Here is a 14,576-nt window from a genome sequence, read left to right as displayed (position 1 = left end):
ACCGCTACCTCTATAGCTACCCTACTGATCCTTTGTTATGTGGGATTATCTTGTATTTAGTTCCGACAAAAGAAGAACTAGGTTTCACATGCTGTGCTCTCTGGCCTTTGTCACAAATAATGCTTGCAGGGAGCCGCCTGCCTTCATACACTGCTGTCTCTTCCCGAGGAGCCATGTTTATTGGGCAGGACGGTGTGTAAATGGAAATACTTGGTTTTGTTTGGTTTCCTAAGTTGCAGCATTTCCTGCCTGCGATGTGTTTTTGTCTTAAAAACAAACAACATAAAATTTCCCAGGCTGTATACCTGTAACACCATGCCGGTGCTTACACCTAGCAGTCGTCCTTGCTGACACATGTGATCTATGACATTTGTGCAGGATTTTCCAGTGTATCTGTGTTCTCGTGTTGGAGAGATCTGTGTGGGGCAGACATTACTCGTGCTGTGTCGGCCATCCCATTACAGCCTGTTACATACAGCAGTGTGTTCGAAAGCAGCCGGTTTCAGCTCTACAACAAAGTCTTCTCACATTCATACGCAAACATACTAATCAATAGATTATCTCTACACATGCATAGGTAGACAAGTAGCAATGACACACTAATACACAAATATGTATACACTGGTGGTTATTAAATAAAAGTGCAAGAGGGCAGTAACCATTACAACCAGGCATCCTAGATCAGGGGTCGTTAACGTGTGGTACTCCTGCTGCTGTGGAACTACACATCCCAGTGTGCTTTGCAACAGTTTTGCTGTTAGAACATGCTAATACTGTGGCACAGCATGCTGGGATGTGTAGTTAGCTATCACTTTTCTAGATCAATTCAATCGTTTTACAGAACATTTGATTTTTTTTGTAAGTAACTCCCCTTAATACACATTGGGCCTGATTCTGATGGTGACTGTATTGCATAGAGGAAAGCAGCTGTGTAATACCGTACACGTAAATGCAAATGCAACAGGAGGACCCTGTAGGAAATAGACACCTCCTGAAAGCATCTGTAATCTTGAGGTCAACGTATGCAGATGCTGTTTTGGATCACCATTGCTACCATTGGTCACTCTGCATAAGCCACAGCTTACTCAGCCCCCATTTTGTACAACGGTCCTGGCTGCCGCCCCCCAAACGCTGCAGCATTATCAGTCATGCTGCAGCTAAGGGGGGGCCTGCCAGAGATTATGCAGGACCCACTCTGTACATGCGCAGAACGGGATCTGTACATGCGCAGAACAGGATCTGTACATGCGCAGAACGGGATCTGTACATGCGCAGAACGGGATCTGTACATGCGCAGAACGGGATCTGTACATGCGCAGAACGGGATCTGTACATGCGCAGAACGGGATCTGTACATGCGCAGAACGGGATCTGTACATGCGCAGAACGGGATCTGCGCCTGCGCAGACCCAGAACCATCAGATTTGTATGTACTGTAAAGCATCGGGTTTTCGCGCAAATCCAATTTAAACCCATTGACCCTTATTTGTCTCCTCAGCGGCTGTGCTAAACAACAATATGTATTTTAAATGATCCATGCAAAGTGGGCAAAGCAAAATGGAACACTGCAGGGACTGATTTCCATATTATTACCCAGAGTCCTCAGCAGTAGTGGGCAGCAGATAGTTATGGCTGCTAGTCACTCATACTGAGACTTGCAGCAGGTAAGGCAGAGAGGGGAGTAGGAGGGGGAGCTCAGTGTAGTGTACCAAAGTCTCACTGCGCACTTCATTGTGTCATGTGACTATGGTTGCCAGGAAAATCTGCAGAATTGTAGATCATAAATGACAAACAAAACAAGGAAAATGGCAATTGCCAAGCTTCTTCTATAGCCTGTCATGGTGATTTATGTTAAAACATCAGACCTCATGTTTTTACGGAATTGCTGCTTTTAAAATGGCTTCATGTGTTCTCTCGTTTTACCTTAATTTAAAAAGTATAGCTGATTAGTTACATTTTGTGCTGTTACTGTGTTATATTTTCAACAATGTTGACAATCCTCTGTCAGTGACCCTTTATTCTCTGTTGCACCCACAGTCCTGATACTTGAGAAGATTGAGAACAATGACTTGTTTAACAAGACATTGAAGATCACAGACTTCGGTCTGGCCAGGGAGTGGCAGAAGACAACAAAGATGAGTGCAGCGGGCACCTATGCTTGGATGGCTCCAGAAGTCATCCGACTCTCTCTCTTTTCCAAGAGCAGTGACGTGTGGAGGTAATGGTCTAGGCCACAACTAGAAAGGTCTACTTGTGATGGAAGGCCAAGAGCCTAGCATCTGACTGTAGAGTCTCTCTTCTGTGATCTTGTACTTTGTCTGGTGTTCTCTCATGATGTCTTCTCATCAATTCTTTATTCTACATCCACAACATCATGCATAAATGACTTCATAAACATTCTACCATAAGTAACACTTATCCAGCTGAGAAGCCCTGTTAGAGCAGTGCTTGTCTAAGTGTAGGCAACTAGGTTAAGCGATTATCCAAATAGTAATTTCATTTCCCTACAAAACATACTTGAGAACCAGGGAAATTGTGGCATATGTTTGTAATCTTTAGGCGAAAGCACCTGAGAGATCCAAGACCATGTTCTTGGTCATCATGGAATTCTCTCTTGCAAGGAGTTAGTGAAAGGTGTTATTTGTTCAATTAATCTATATAGTGTTCTAACTGTAAGAAAGCTATAGCAGTGAAATGCGGGAAGGTGACTTGATGTCTAGCGTCTGAGCGAAGCTCTGGCAGAGACATCTGTGCATTGATATGTATTCGGTTGGCACGTGCAATCTCTGCCACCCAAACAGATCTACTGGGGTTATAGATGGAAGCCCATGTAGAGTCTCCTATCAATTCTGAAATTGGGGTCTATGTACTAGGCCATGGTTAGAGATTAAGTGGAGAGAGATAAAGTATCAACCAACTAGCTCCTACCTGTAATTTTTCAACACACAGCCTTGTAAAGTGACATTTAGGAGCTGATTGGTTGGTATTTTTCTCCACTTTATCTCTCTCAAAGGCTTAGTGCATCTCCCCCTATATTTGATAGAAGCATGCAGGGAGATATGAAAGGTTCAAGAAATCTGAAAAGTTACCTTTCTCGTAATGCTGTACTACAAAGCTCTGACGGTTCTACTGTATATTTGCTTTGTCTCCCCTATAGCTACAAAGCTCTGAGGGTGCCCTAACGGTTATATATTTGCTTTGTCTCCCCTATAGCTACAAAGTTCTGAAGGTGCCCTAATGGTTCTATATTTGCTTTGTCTCCCCTATAGCCACAAAGCTCTGAGGGTGCCCTAACAGTTCTATATTTGCTTTGTCTCCCCTATAGCTACAAAGCTCTGAGGGTGCCCTAATGGTTCTATATTTGCTTTGTCTCCCCTATAGCTACAAAGCTCTGAGGGTGCCCTTACTGTTCTATATTTGCTTTGTCTCCCCTATAGCTACAAAGCTCTGAGGATGCCCTAACGGTTCTATATTTGCTTTGTCTCCCCTATAGCTACAAAGCTCTGAGGGTGCCCTAACAGTTCTATATTTGCTTTGTCTCCCCTATAGCTACAAAGCTCTGAGGGTGCCCTAACTGTTCTATATTTGCTTTGTCTCCCCTATAGCTACAAAGCTCCGGGGGTGTCCTAATGGTTCTATATTTGCTTTGTCTCCCCTATAGCTACAAAGCTCTGAGGGTGCCCTAACGTTTCTATATTTGCTTTGTCTCCCCTATAGCTACAAAGCTCTGAGGGTGCCCTAACGGTTCTTTATTTGCTTTGTCTCCCCTATAGCCACAAAGCTCTGAGGGTGCCCTAACGGTTCTATATTTGCTTTGTCTCCCCTATAGCTACAAAGCTCTGAGGGTGCCCTAACGGTTCTATATTTGCTTTGTCTCCCCTATAGCTACAAAGCTCTGAGGGTGCCTAACGGTTCTATATTTGCTTTGTCTCCCCTATAACTACAAAGCTCTGAGGGTGCCTAATGGTTCTATATTTGCTTTGTCTCCCCTATAGCTACAAAGCTCTGAGGGTGTCCTAACGGTTCTATATTTGCTTTGTCTCCCCTATAGCTACAAAGCTCTGAGGGTGCCCTAACGGTTCTATATTTGCTTTGTCTCCCCTATAGCTACAAAGCTCTGAGGGTGTCCTAACTGTTCTATATTTGCTTTGTCTCCCCTATAGCTACAAAGCTCTGAGGGTGCCCTGACTGTTCTATATTTGCTTTGTCTCCCCTATAGCTACAAAGCTCTGAGGGTGCCCTAATGGTTCTATATTTGCTTTGTCTCCCCTATAGCCACAAATCTCCGAGGGTGCCCTAATGGTTCTATATTTGTATTGTCTCCCCTATAGCTACAAAGCTCTGAGGGTGCCCTAATGGTTCTATATTTGTATTGTCTCCCCTATAGCTAAAAAGCTCTGAGGGTGCCCTAATGGTTCTATATTTGTTTTGTCTCCCCTATAGCTACAAAGCTCTGAGGGTGCCCTAATGGTTCTATATTTGCTTTGTCTCCCCTATAGCCACAAATCTCTTTGGGTGCCCTAATGGTTCTATATTTGCTTTGTCTCCCCTATAGCCACAAAGCTCTGAGGGTGCCCTAACTATTCTATATTTGCTTTGTCTCCCCTATAGCTACAAAGCTCTGAGGGTGCCCTAATGGTGCTATATTTGCTTTGTCTCCCCTATAGCCACAAAGCTCTGAGGGTGCCCTAACTATTCTATATTTGCTTTGTCTCCCCTATAGCTACAAAGCTCTGAGGGTGCCCTAACGGTTCTATATTTGCTTTGTCTCCCCTATAGCTACAAAGCTCTGAGGGTGCCCTAATGGTTCTATATTTGCTTTGTCTCCCCTATAGCTACAAATCTCTGAGGGTGCCCTAATGGTTCTATATTTGCTTTGTCTCCCCTATAGCTACAAAGCTCTGAGGGTGCCCTAACGGTTCTATATTTGCTTTGTCTCCCCTATAGCCACAAAGCTCTGAGGGTGCCCTAATGGTTCTATATTTGCTTTGTCTCCCCTATAGCTACAAAGCTCCGAGGGTGTCCTAATGGTTCTATATTTGCTTTGTCTCCCCTATAGCTACAAAGCCCTGAGGGTGGGTGCCCTAATGGTTCTATATTTGCTTTGTCTCCCCTATAGCTACAAAGCCGTGAGGGTGCCCTAACGGTTCTAAATTTGCTTTGTCTCCCCTATAACTGCTAGAACTCTAATCCCTTTTTACTTTATCAGATTGCTCGCCCTATTTTTTGTTTTGTTTTGTCCAAAAATATACAGTATATTAAATGCACCTTGGCTTGGTGGCCTTTAACCAATCCACAACTCTTTCTCACATTACATCATACTATAGGAAACCCCCATTGGTTTTCTGTATTTGCTATCTCGATTTTCTGTGTAATTTGAGACCATATTAACTGAGTTAATCATTTAATTTCCATGCTGACATGTATCTCCTCTGTGTACTATTGGTTAAATGTCCGCTCTAGTTTACTATGATTATGAGAATTATTTTTCTTGTACTTGTTGTTTATTGTATGTTTGTGTTTTTGTTATGCTTCCACAAATCTTAATAAAAAATAATACTCCATTAAAGAAAAAAATAAATAAATCTGAAAAGTGGTTATACATATATACAGTATATACCATATTTTATGGAAAAAAAATGTTTAGCTTCTTTTTTTGTTCTGGCATTTGTTTTTTGTTTTTTTGCCTCCCTTTCTTGATATTAAGCTTATTTATAGACATTTCATATGTCTAACATGGAGTGCTCATTAGTGAATAATGACAACAGTTGATGTATTACACAAATATAATGTTTGTTGTGGCGTTAACTAAACCACAGCCCCTTTAACTCTGCAGAAAAAGAAACAGAATAATTGGCGCTATAACATTTTAAACTATGGTGCACAAGAACAATTAATGCAAAATTTCCATTCTTCTTCATATGAGAGAGGTGATTTCCGTGAGTTATGGCCCACCATTAAATTTGTTATGTGAAATGTGAATGGATGCAGTCAGTATCATCGTTACTGTATGTCTTTCAGTTTCGGGGTTCTCCTGTGGGAGTTGCTTACTGGAGAGGTACCATATCGGGAAATCGACGCTCTGGCTGTTGCCTACGGAGTTGCAATGAACAAACTCACTCTTCCGATTCCATCTACATGTCCAGATCCATTTGTTAGGATCCTGGAAGGTAAACAGATTCCATCACCTCTGAGTGGGATTTCATGTTCTACATTATATGGATAGGCAACTTCAAGTTCTCCTGATAGGTTAGAAGAGAACCGTCGCTGTCTAGATGATGTGGGACTACAGAGGGTGGCAGAGTGGCACTTGTATTGCCAAAATCATGGAGTATAGTATACTATGATACGATTTATATAATGGGGGTTTCAGACTAGCTCAATTCCTTATCTATGTTGAAAGGTGATCACCTGTGTTAATATCCATATGTTTAGCCAAATTATATTGTTGCTCAAGCTGTATGGTTGGATTCCAGTCACTAGATCTACATTACAAAGGTAGACAATGTCTAGATAGACACCACATGGTATACAGTCAATAGGCTGACAGGGACAAAAGGTCGACACACAATGTCGACATGGATGAAGAACGACCGATGCAAAAAAACGACAGTGTCAAGAGGTCGACACAGAAATTGTCGACACAAAAATGGTGGACACATTTTTGTTTTTTTAGGGTTAGGCTCTAGGACGGATGGTTAAGGATAGGCACTTCTCCCGACAGCTAGGGTTAGGCACTAGGAGGGACAGTTAGGATTAGGCACTTACCGGAGGGTTAGGGTTAAGCACCTAGGGGAGGTTTAGGGTGAAGATTAGGGTTAGAAAAAACAAATGTATCAACCAGGTTTGTGTCGATCATTTTTTCGTTGTCCTTTTGACCCCGTCGATGGTTTTTTAACCTGTCTATATTCATACATGTCGGCCTTTTGGACCTGTCGACCTATTGACTGTCTACCATGTGGGGTCTATCTAGACATACTTTTCATGTGGATCTTTTATACCAAACCCTGTATGGTTTAGCAGGTATGCTGTTGATAAATTAAAGGTTTACACAATTGTGTAACACTTGGGATGTAGTTAGCAGACTGGCGGGTGGGATGCCGTCGGTCTAAATCCCGACGGAGGAAGCCCGGCACGGGATTTAAAATAAGCGTTGAAATACCGACGCCTATCTTAATCTCGACGCCAGCCCGAACGAGGTAAGCCGGGGGCGTCTTAGCTGTTAGCCGCAGGGGGGAAGGGACTGTTAGGTTTAGGCAGCAAAGTGGGGTTAGGGCTAGGTTTTCATGGGGGGGTTAGGCACCCCTAGGGTGTGGGGGGATAGGGTTAGGCACCACTGGGGGGGTTAGGAATAGGCACTAAGGGGGAGACTTAGGTTTAGGCACGAAGGTGGGAGACTTAGGTTTAGGCACTAACGGGAGGGTTAGGGTGTGGGGTGGGGAGGGTTAGGGGTAGGCTACAAGAAGGGAGGGTTAAGGGGAGAAGGGGGAAGGGTTAGTATACTTACCAGACAATCGGGATGCCGCTGTCGGTATTTTGAAAGGAGGCATCCCGACTGCAGGTTTTACATACCCATTCCGTAGCACTTATATATGTATTTTATACAGCTGTCCTTGAACATGACTTTGGATGTTCATACTGCAGTATTAGTGAATGCTGTAGCGCATAGATCATAATATATTCATCGATACTAATCAATGCTGACACGTTATTTTGTACCTATAACAATTCGACCATCTGTTATTCTGGCTTCAGCATGTTGGAACCCGGATCCTCACAGCCGTCCCTCTTTTTCTGTCATTTTGGAGCAACTGATAACCATAGAGCATTCAGCCATGTTCCAGATGCCCTTAGAATCGTTTCACTCCCTGCAGGAAGACTGGAGATTAGAGATTCAGCAGATGTTTGATGAGCTCAGGACTAAAGAGAAGGTGAGAACCTGTGCGCTGTAGGCTGTCTGCGGCTAATCATAACCGGCTGCTGTTGTGTCACTGTTGCGCTACGAGGGCTGGCAGACAACACATACTGTATTTGTATTTTACAGTTCCCTGCTATAACAGAAATACTGTATGGCCTTATTTCATATGCATAAGATGATATAGGAAGGACCCAATCATTGGCCCCAATGGAGGGAATAAGTTTCTGTATGCAAATGACCTCCAACATCTACTATTAGAACTGTGCAATGTTTGAATTTGACCAGGACACACACTTTTAATTTGTAATTTGGATAGTGTAGACTTGAAGTTAGGGATTAATGCCACACAGGGATTAATAGTTGAGATTCTCTCCAGTCGCTTCACGCTGTTTAATGTTGCAGTAAATTAACGTGCAGCACATTACCCCCTGTTAGGAGCTGCGCAGTCGGGAAGAGGAACTGGTGCGTGCAGCAGAGGAACAGAAGAACCTGGAGGAGATGCTCCGGAGAAGGGAGCAGGAACTGGCAGAGCGAGAGATTGACATTGTTGAGCGGGAGCTGAACATCATAATGTACCAGATGTACCAAGAAAAACCCAAGGTCAAGAAACGGAAGGGGAACTTTAAGAAAAGTCGTCTGAAGCACAAGGATGGGAATCGGATCAGTTTACCGTCGGGTAATGTCCTTGCCACTTTTCTCTTTAAAAAGAAAAGTATATTACTATGGAACTTTTTTTCTTTTACCTGCATGCTGCAAATGTGATGCACATATAAAGTGTAATGCTGTGTAGCCATCACAATACATAATAGAGATTACTGAGTTTATGGGACTGTTCCCTTTTCATTCTTGTGCCCTTAACCCCATTGTAAACTCCTTTCCACTATGGTCTTTATCCATCCCTATACCAGTCCCCTCCTGTGTACTCTGCTGTATACTCATTCCCTCCTGTGTACTCCATCCCGCTGTACAATCAACTCTTTCTGTGCACTCCATTGGCTGTTTTACACTGCCTGGCTGTTGGTCAGTATGACTATGTATTACAATGTGTGACTGTTGGTCAGTATGACTATGTATTACACTGTGTGACTGTTGGTCAGTATGACTATGTATTACACTGTGTGACTGTTGGTCAGTATGACTATCTATTACACTGTGTGACTGTTGGTCAGTATGACTATCTATTACACTGTGTGACTGTTGGTCAGTATGACTATCTATTACACTGTGTGACTGTTGGTCAGTATGACTATGTATTACACTGTGTGACTGTTGGTCAGTATGACTATCTATTACACTGTGTGACTGTTGGTCAGTATGACTATGTATTACACTGTGTGACTGTTGGTCAGTATAACTAAATATTACAATGTGTGACTGTTGGTCAGCATAACTATGTGTTTTAGAGTGTGGCTGCTGTTGGTCAGTATGACTATGTATTACAGTGTGTGGCTTTTGGTCAGTATGGCTATGTATTACAGTGTGTGGCTTTTGGTCAGTATGACTATGTATTACAGTGTGTGGCTTTTGGTCAGTATGGCTATGTATTACACTGTGTGGCTGTTGGTCTGTATAAATGTGTGTTATAATGTGTGGATGTTGGTCAGTATAATTATGTATTAGTGTGTGGCTGTTGGTCAGTATGAATACGTATTACAGTGTGTGGCTATTGGTTATTATGATTGTGTGTTACAATGTGTGGATGTTGGTCACTATAATTATGTATTAGTGTGTGGCTGTTGGTCAGTATCACTGTGTGTTACAGTGTGTGGCTGTTGGTCAGTGTGACTGTGTTGGGTGGCCATTGGTCATTATGATTGTGCATTAGTGTGTGACTGTTGGTCAGTATGACTGTGTATTACAATGTGTGGCTGTTGGTCAGTGTGACTGTGTACAGTGTGTGTCTGTTGGCCAGTATGGAGTTTTTACATTGTGTGACTGCTGGCATGATTGTGTCTTACAGTCTGTGTTAGTCAGTGTGACTGTGTTTACAGTGTTAACATGGATGGAAAAAATGTTGACATGGGCTGGAGGTTGACATGTAATAGGTCGACATTCACAATGTCAACAATAACAGAATGTGGACATTCACAATTTTTACCAATGTTAGGGTTAGGTTTCGGGTTGGTTTAACATTTCAATGAAAAACAGCATGGTCGACATGTTAACTGTCAACATTCTGGCAATGTCAACCTGTTGATCTCCTATACATGTCGACATTCTGAATGTCAACTTTTTTTTTACCACACCCGTGAAAATGACTGTGTGTTACATTGTGCAGCTGCTGGTGTTTATGACTGTGTATGCAGTGTGCGTCTGTTGGTCAGTAGACTGTTTACAGCAGTGTGTGCTTTTTGGTCAGTATGACTGTGTGCTGCAGTGAGTGCCTTTTGGTCAGTATGACTGCATGCTAAAGTGTGTGCCTGTTGGTCAGTAGATAGTGTGCTGTAGTGAGTGCCTGTTGGTCAGTAGACTGTGTGCTGCAGTGAGTGCCTGTTGGTCAGTAGACTGTGTGCTGCAGTGAGTGCCTGTTGGTCAGTAGACCGTGTGCTGCAGTGAGTGCCTGTTGGTCAGTAGACCGTGTGCTGCAGTGAGTGCCTGTTGGTCAGTATGACTGTGTGATACAGTGTGTGCCTGTTGGTCAGTAGACAGTGTGCTGCAGTGAGTGGCTGTTGGTCAGTATGACTGTGTGCTACAGTGTGTGGTTGTTAGCCAGTATGACTGCGTGCTACATTGTGTGGCTGTTTGTTAGTATGACCATGTGTTACAATGTGTGTCTGCTGGTCAGTATTACTGTGTGCATAATGTGTGGCAGTTAGTCAGTATGGCTGTGTGTTACCATGTGTGGCAATTGGTCAGTATAACTGTTTTAATGTGTAACATGGTCAATATGACTTTGTGCTACAATGTGTGGCTGTTGGTCAGTATGACTGTATCTGTTGTTCGTATGACTGTGTTTTACAGTGTTTGGCTGTTGTTCAGCATGACTGTTACATTGTGACTGTTGGTCAGTATGTCTGTTTTAGTATGTTGCTCTTGGTCAGTATGACTGTGGTTTACAGTGTTGCTGTTAGTCATGGTAACTGTATGTTACATTAGGTGACTGTTGGTCAGTACTATATTTTAGTATGTCGCTCTTGGTCAGTATGATGGTGTGTTACAGCGTTGTTGTTGTTGGTCAGTATAACTGTATGTTACATTTTTTGACAGTTGGTCAGTATGACAGTGTGTGACTGTTGGTCAGTATGTCCATTTTAGTATGTTGCTCTTAGTCAGTATGACTGTGTGTTACATAGCGTGGCAGTTGGTGAGTATGGAATATTTTCAGAATGCTGACATGCAATACATTAATGCTGGGCAAATACACTGCAGTGATTAGGATGTATGGGGTGGCAAAGGGTGTATTGGAGATGGGTGGCTTATGTAGGCCTTCATGTGTCAAGTCAATTCCTATGGACTTTTTCACATGAACCCATATCGTGTTTATTTATCTTGGTCCATGTATATTAAGCAACAATTCTAGTATTTATTTTTACTTCATTGGAGAACTGTAGGTATAAGATTAAAACATTTAGATATAATTTACATGCTGTAGTTCTCTCTCTACAGGGTTTGAACACAAGATCACAGTACAAGCATCTCCTACGCTGGACAAGTGTAAGGGACAGGGTTCCAGCAGCTACAGCCCACCCGGAAGTCCCCTGATCATCCCTAGACTCCGAGCCATCCGACGTAAGTGCTGTCCGTACACACTAAGCCACTTACATACAAAGGGGTCTATTTAATAAGCCTTGGTTGGAGATAAAGTGGGCAGAGCCAATCAGCTCCTAACTGCCATGTCACAGACTATGTTTGAAAAATTACAGTTAGGAGCTGGTTGGCTGGTACTTTAACTCTGTCCTCTTTATCGCCATCAAAGGCTTAGTAAATAGACCCCAAAGAAAGCAGACACACTGATCCTATAAACTGCTATATATGTGGGTACCCAGACAAAGCACCAGTACATGTAAAAAGGTAATGTAGTGCACTGCTTACACATTAGTGGCTGTTTTTCATTAATTCAGCCTGTATTTTATAATTGTCCTTTTAATCTATATACAGAGCTTCACTACATAGAAACTGCATATTTTATAAAGATCACTAAACCAAAATGACAAATGACTTCATATAAAGAGCTACCACTAACATTGACGGGAGCTTCAAGGGAAATATGTTTTTTGTGGTACCCACCGGACATCCTGTTTCATTATAGCAAAGGACAGTATCCTTCACCTAGGTGTACAGACTATTAGGTCTATTATATATTTCAGAAAAGCCATAGGAACTTACCTGTCAGTTTGTGAGTGGTTACAGAATGCCTTTCCATACTATTCAATTGCCGGCAAAAAGCCGAGATCAGCGAAAAGTTCTCGCCGGTGACGTCATTTCGCCAGACGAGAACTTTTCACCATATTCAATTGCAAAGAGTTTCTGCCAGTGCGAAAAGTCTGCGCATTGTAACCAGCAGACAAGATTTGCCTCTTAAGGAGGCGGACCAAAGTGCAGTTTTGGGGGTTTGGGGTGCAAAGTTGCAGGAACACCCCTGCAGCCTTGGGACAGCCCCCCAAAGGTAAACTGCGTCAAAAAAAAGTTACAAAAATACTTTAGATCACCCCAAAAAAGTACTTTCATATTGGGGGCGAAAAAAAAAACAAAGTTGGGGGACAAACTTAAAAACTAGCGTAATAGACTCCAGGGGGTCCCCCAAGTATGCCCAAGTTGTTTTTTTGTTTTTTAAATTTTTTAAAAAAATGCACTTTAGCGATTTTTAACCATGCTTATACCCATTTTCATGTACCCCAAATATGCTGGGACTACTTATTTAAAAAAAAAAACCTGCTAAATGCTATTCTTCACCACTTGTACAAAGACACTAAATAGCACCAATTGAAAGCAATAAAGCACCCCAAATACCTTCAGCAGGGCTATTCGGGGGTATCCATAGTGATCCCCCATGTCAGTGCATCTTTTGGGGGGTGTCAGGCTGATTTCCCCAAATCTGACACTACTTTTCACCGATATCCGTTTCGCCGGGACGCGTTCTTGTGTCCTTTGCAATTGAATAGGGCGAATCGCGGTGACGAGCGTGATACTTTTCCGGAGGCAAAACTGGCGATGACGGCGAAAACTCCGGCATGCGAAAAGTCAGTGACTTTTTGCCGACAATTGAATACAGGCCTTAATGTAAGATGATTGCTCTTTTGTTTTATTGCTCTCAGGTACCAGTGATTATGATTAGGGACATTTTCAAAACTGGTCCAGGTTATGTACACTGAGGGGCAATGCAATATGTCATGCTGAACGCCTCTCCCGGGGGTCCTGCATTGCTGTAGCGTCAGCTGCGTGTCTCCAGCCTCTGGGGGTGAGACCGCACAGGCCAGCATTGATCCAGGCAGAACACGCTCCCGCCTACCGACCTATTCAGCAGATGGACACTTTTAGCCAGCTGGGTATGGCAGGGACAGGACCAGGTTTACAAGAGGATGGAGCAGCTCTGTTAAACTTTAAAATTGAACTACAGTATAAGTACCGCCAGAGGAAAAATGTGTTTGTATAATTAGATGAGGACAATCAGTCGGTGAGGTAACTACATATTCTAAGAATAGACGTATCCCAAAGTACTTGAAGTTATGTATGTTTAAGTTGATATGGGTGATTAGTGCAGTGTTTGCCTATAGATTCTATGAAGGATGAGAATCCAGTTGTGTGTGAAGGTTAGTGCGGTTTATAGCATTATCCAATGAAAAGACCTGTCTTGCTTCGCTGCATTTAGTTGTTCAAGCACATAGTAATGTACAGTATCCCAACTAACACTGATGTTGTTACATATAATATATGAACTGTAGTAACTAATCTTTACTCATTACTGTGTGTTTATAAGATGTTGTGCAGGAGTCGCACACTGTGACAGGTGTTTAATAAGGGTTATTTATTTTATTATATACTATAACTACGAGTTATTTATATACGCACACATATTTCACAGCACTTTACAGAGAATATTTGGCCATTGACATCAGTCCCTGCCCCAGTGAAGCTTACGCTCTATGGCCCTCATTCAGAGCCGTTCGCTATTTGCGGTCGTTCGTTCAAAAACAAGGGGTGGCTATTCAAATGATCCGTTCGCACATTGCAGTCTGTTCACACCTCTAAGTCTGAACGAGCGAGCAAAACATACGCTCGTTTATTTGATAAAAACGCCCCCTGGCCGCTCGCACCATACGTCATGTCCGCTATTTATTAGATTAATCGAGTACATCGTACAGCGTATGAACTGCTCGCTATTCTTGTGGTTGGTTTTTTCAACCGCTATTTTGCGAGCAGTTCTGAGTTTAAAAAAACCAAGTGACGTGGTCAATGACGCTGCTGGATTAATTATGCACTCCCTTAAAACGCCCGTTTTGACCTTTAAGTACGCCTGCGTTCGAATTCCACTCCCCCGTTTTCAAGCACCTTCCCCTGTTACCACCCACATACGCCTCATTCTGTCACTCAAAATAGCAGGCACTCGCTATATAGCATACAAACGATTTTCGGCCGCACTGACTGGTTCGCGCATGCGTACTAAAAACCGTACGCATGCGCAGATGTGCGAACATCGCTCGGAACGAGCGTACTGCCG

General features: G+C 42.9%; 1 protein-coding gene across 7 annotated transcripts in view; it reads left to right on the top strand.

The window, feature by feature from the left end:
* The window catches only part of MAP3K10 (mitogen-activated protein kinase kinase kinase 10), a 64,228-nt gene that overhangs the window by 33,110 nt on the left and 16,542 nt on the right, over positions 1–14,576 (top strand). For all 7 annotated transcript variants that reach the window (XM_088450155.1, XM_088450160.1, XM_088450156.1 and 4 more), the window contains 5 exons: positions 2,038–2,218; positions 6,022–6,170; positions 7,756–7,931; positions 8,354–8,594; positions 11,525–11,647. In XM_088450155.1, coding sequence (XP_088306281.1) covers positions 2,038–2,218; positions 6,022–6,170; positions 7,756–7,931; positions 8,354–8,594; positions 11,525–11,647 — 870 coding nt within the window. The remainder of the gene's footprint in view (positions 1–2,037; positions 2,219–6,021; positions 6,171–7,755; positions 7,932–8,353; positions 8,595–11,524; positions 11,648–14,576) is intronic.

Source organism: Taudactylus pleione, unplaced genomic scaffold (assembly GCF_031769625.1).
Source record: "Taudactylus pleione unplaced genomic scaffold, aTauple2 ptg000507l, whole genome shotgun sequence".
Lineage (NCBI taxonomy): Eukaryota > Metazoa > Chordata > Amphibia > Anura > Myobatrachidae > Taudactylus > Taudactylus pleione.
This window is presented reverse-complemented; position numbering and strand designations above follow the sequence as displayed.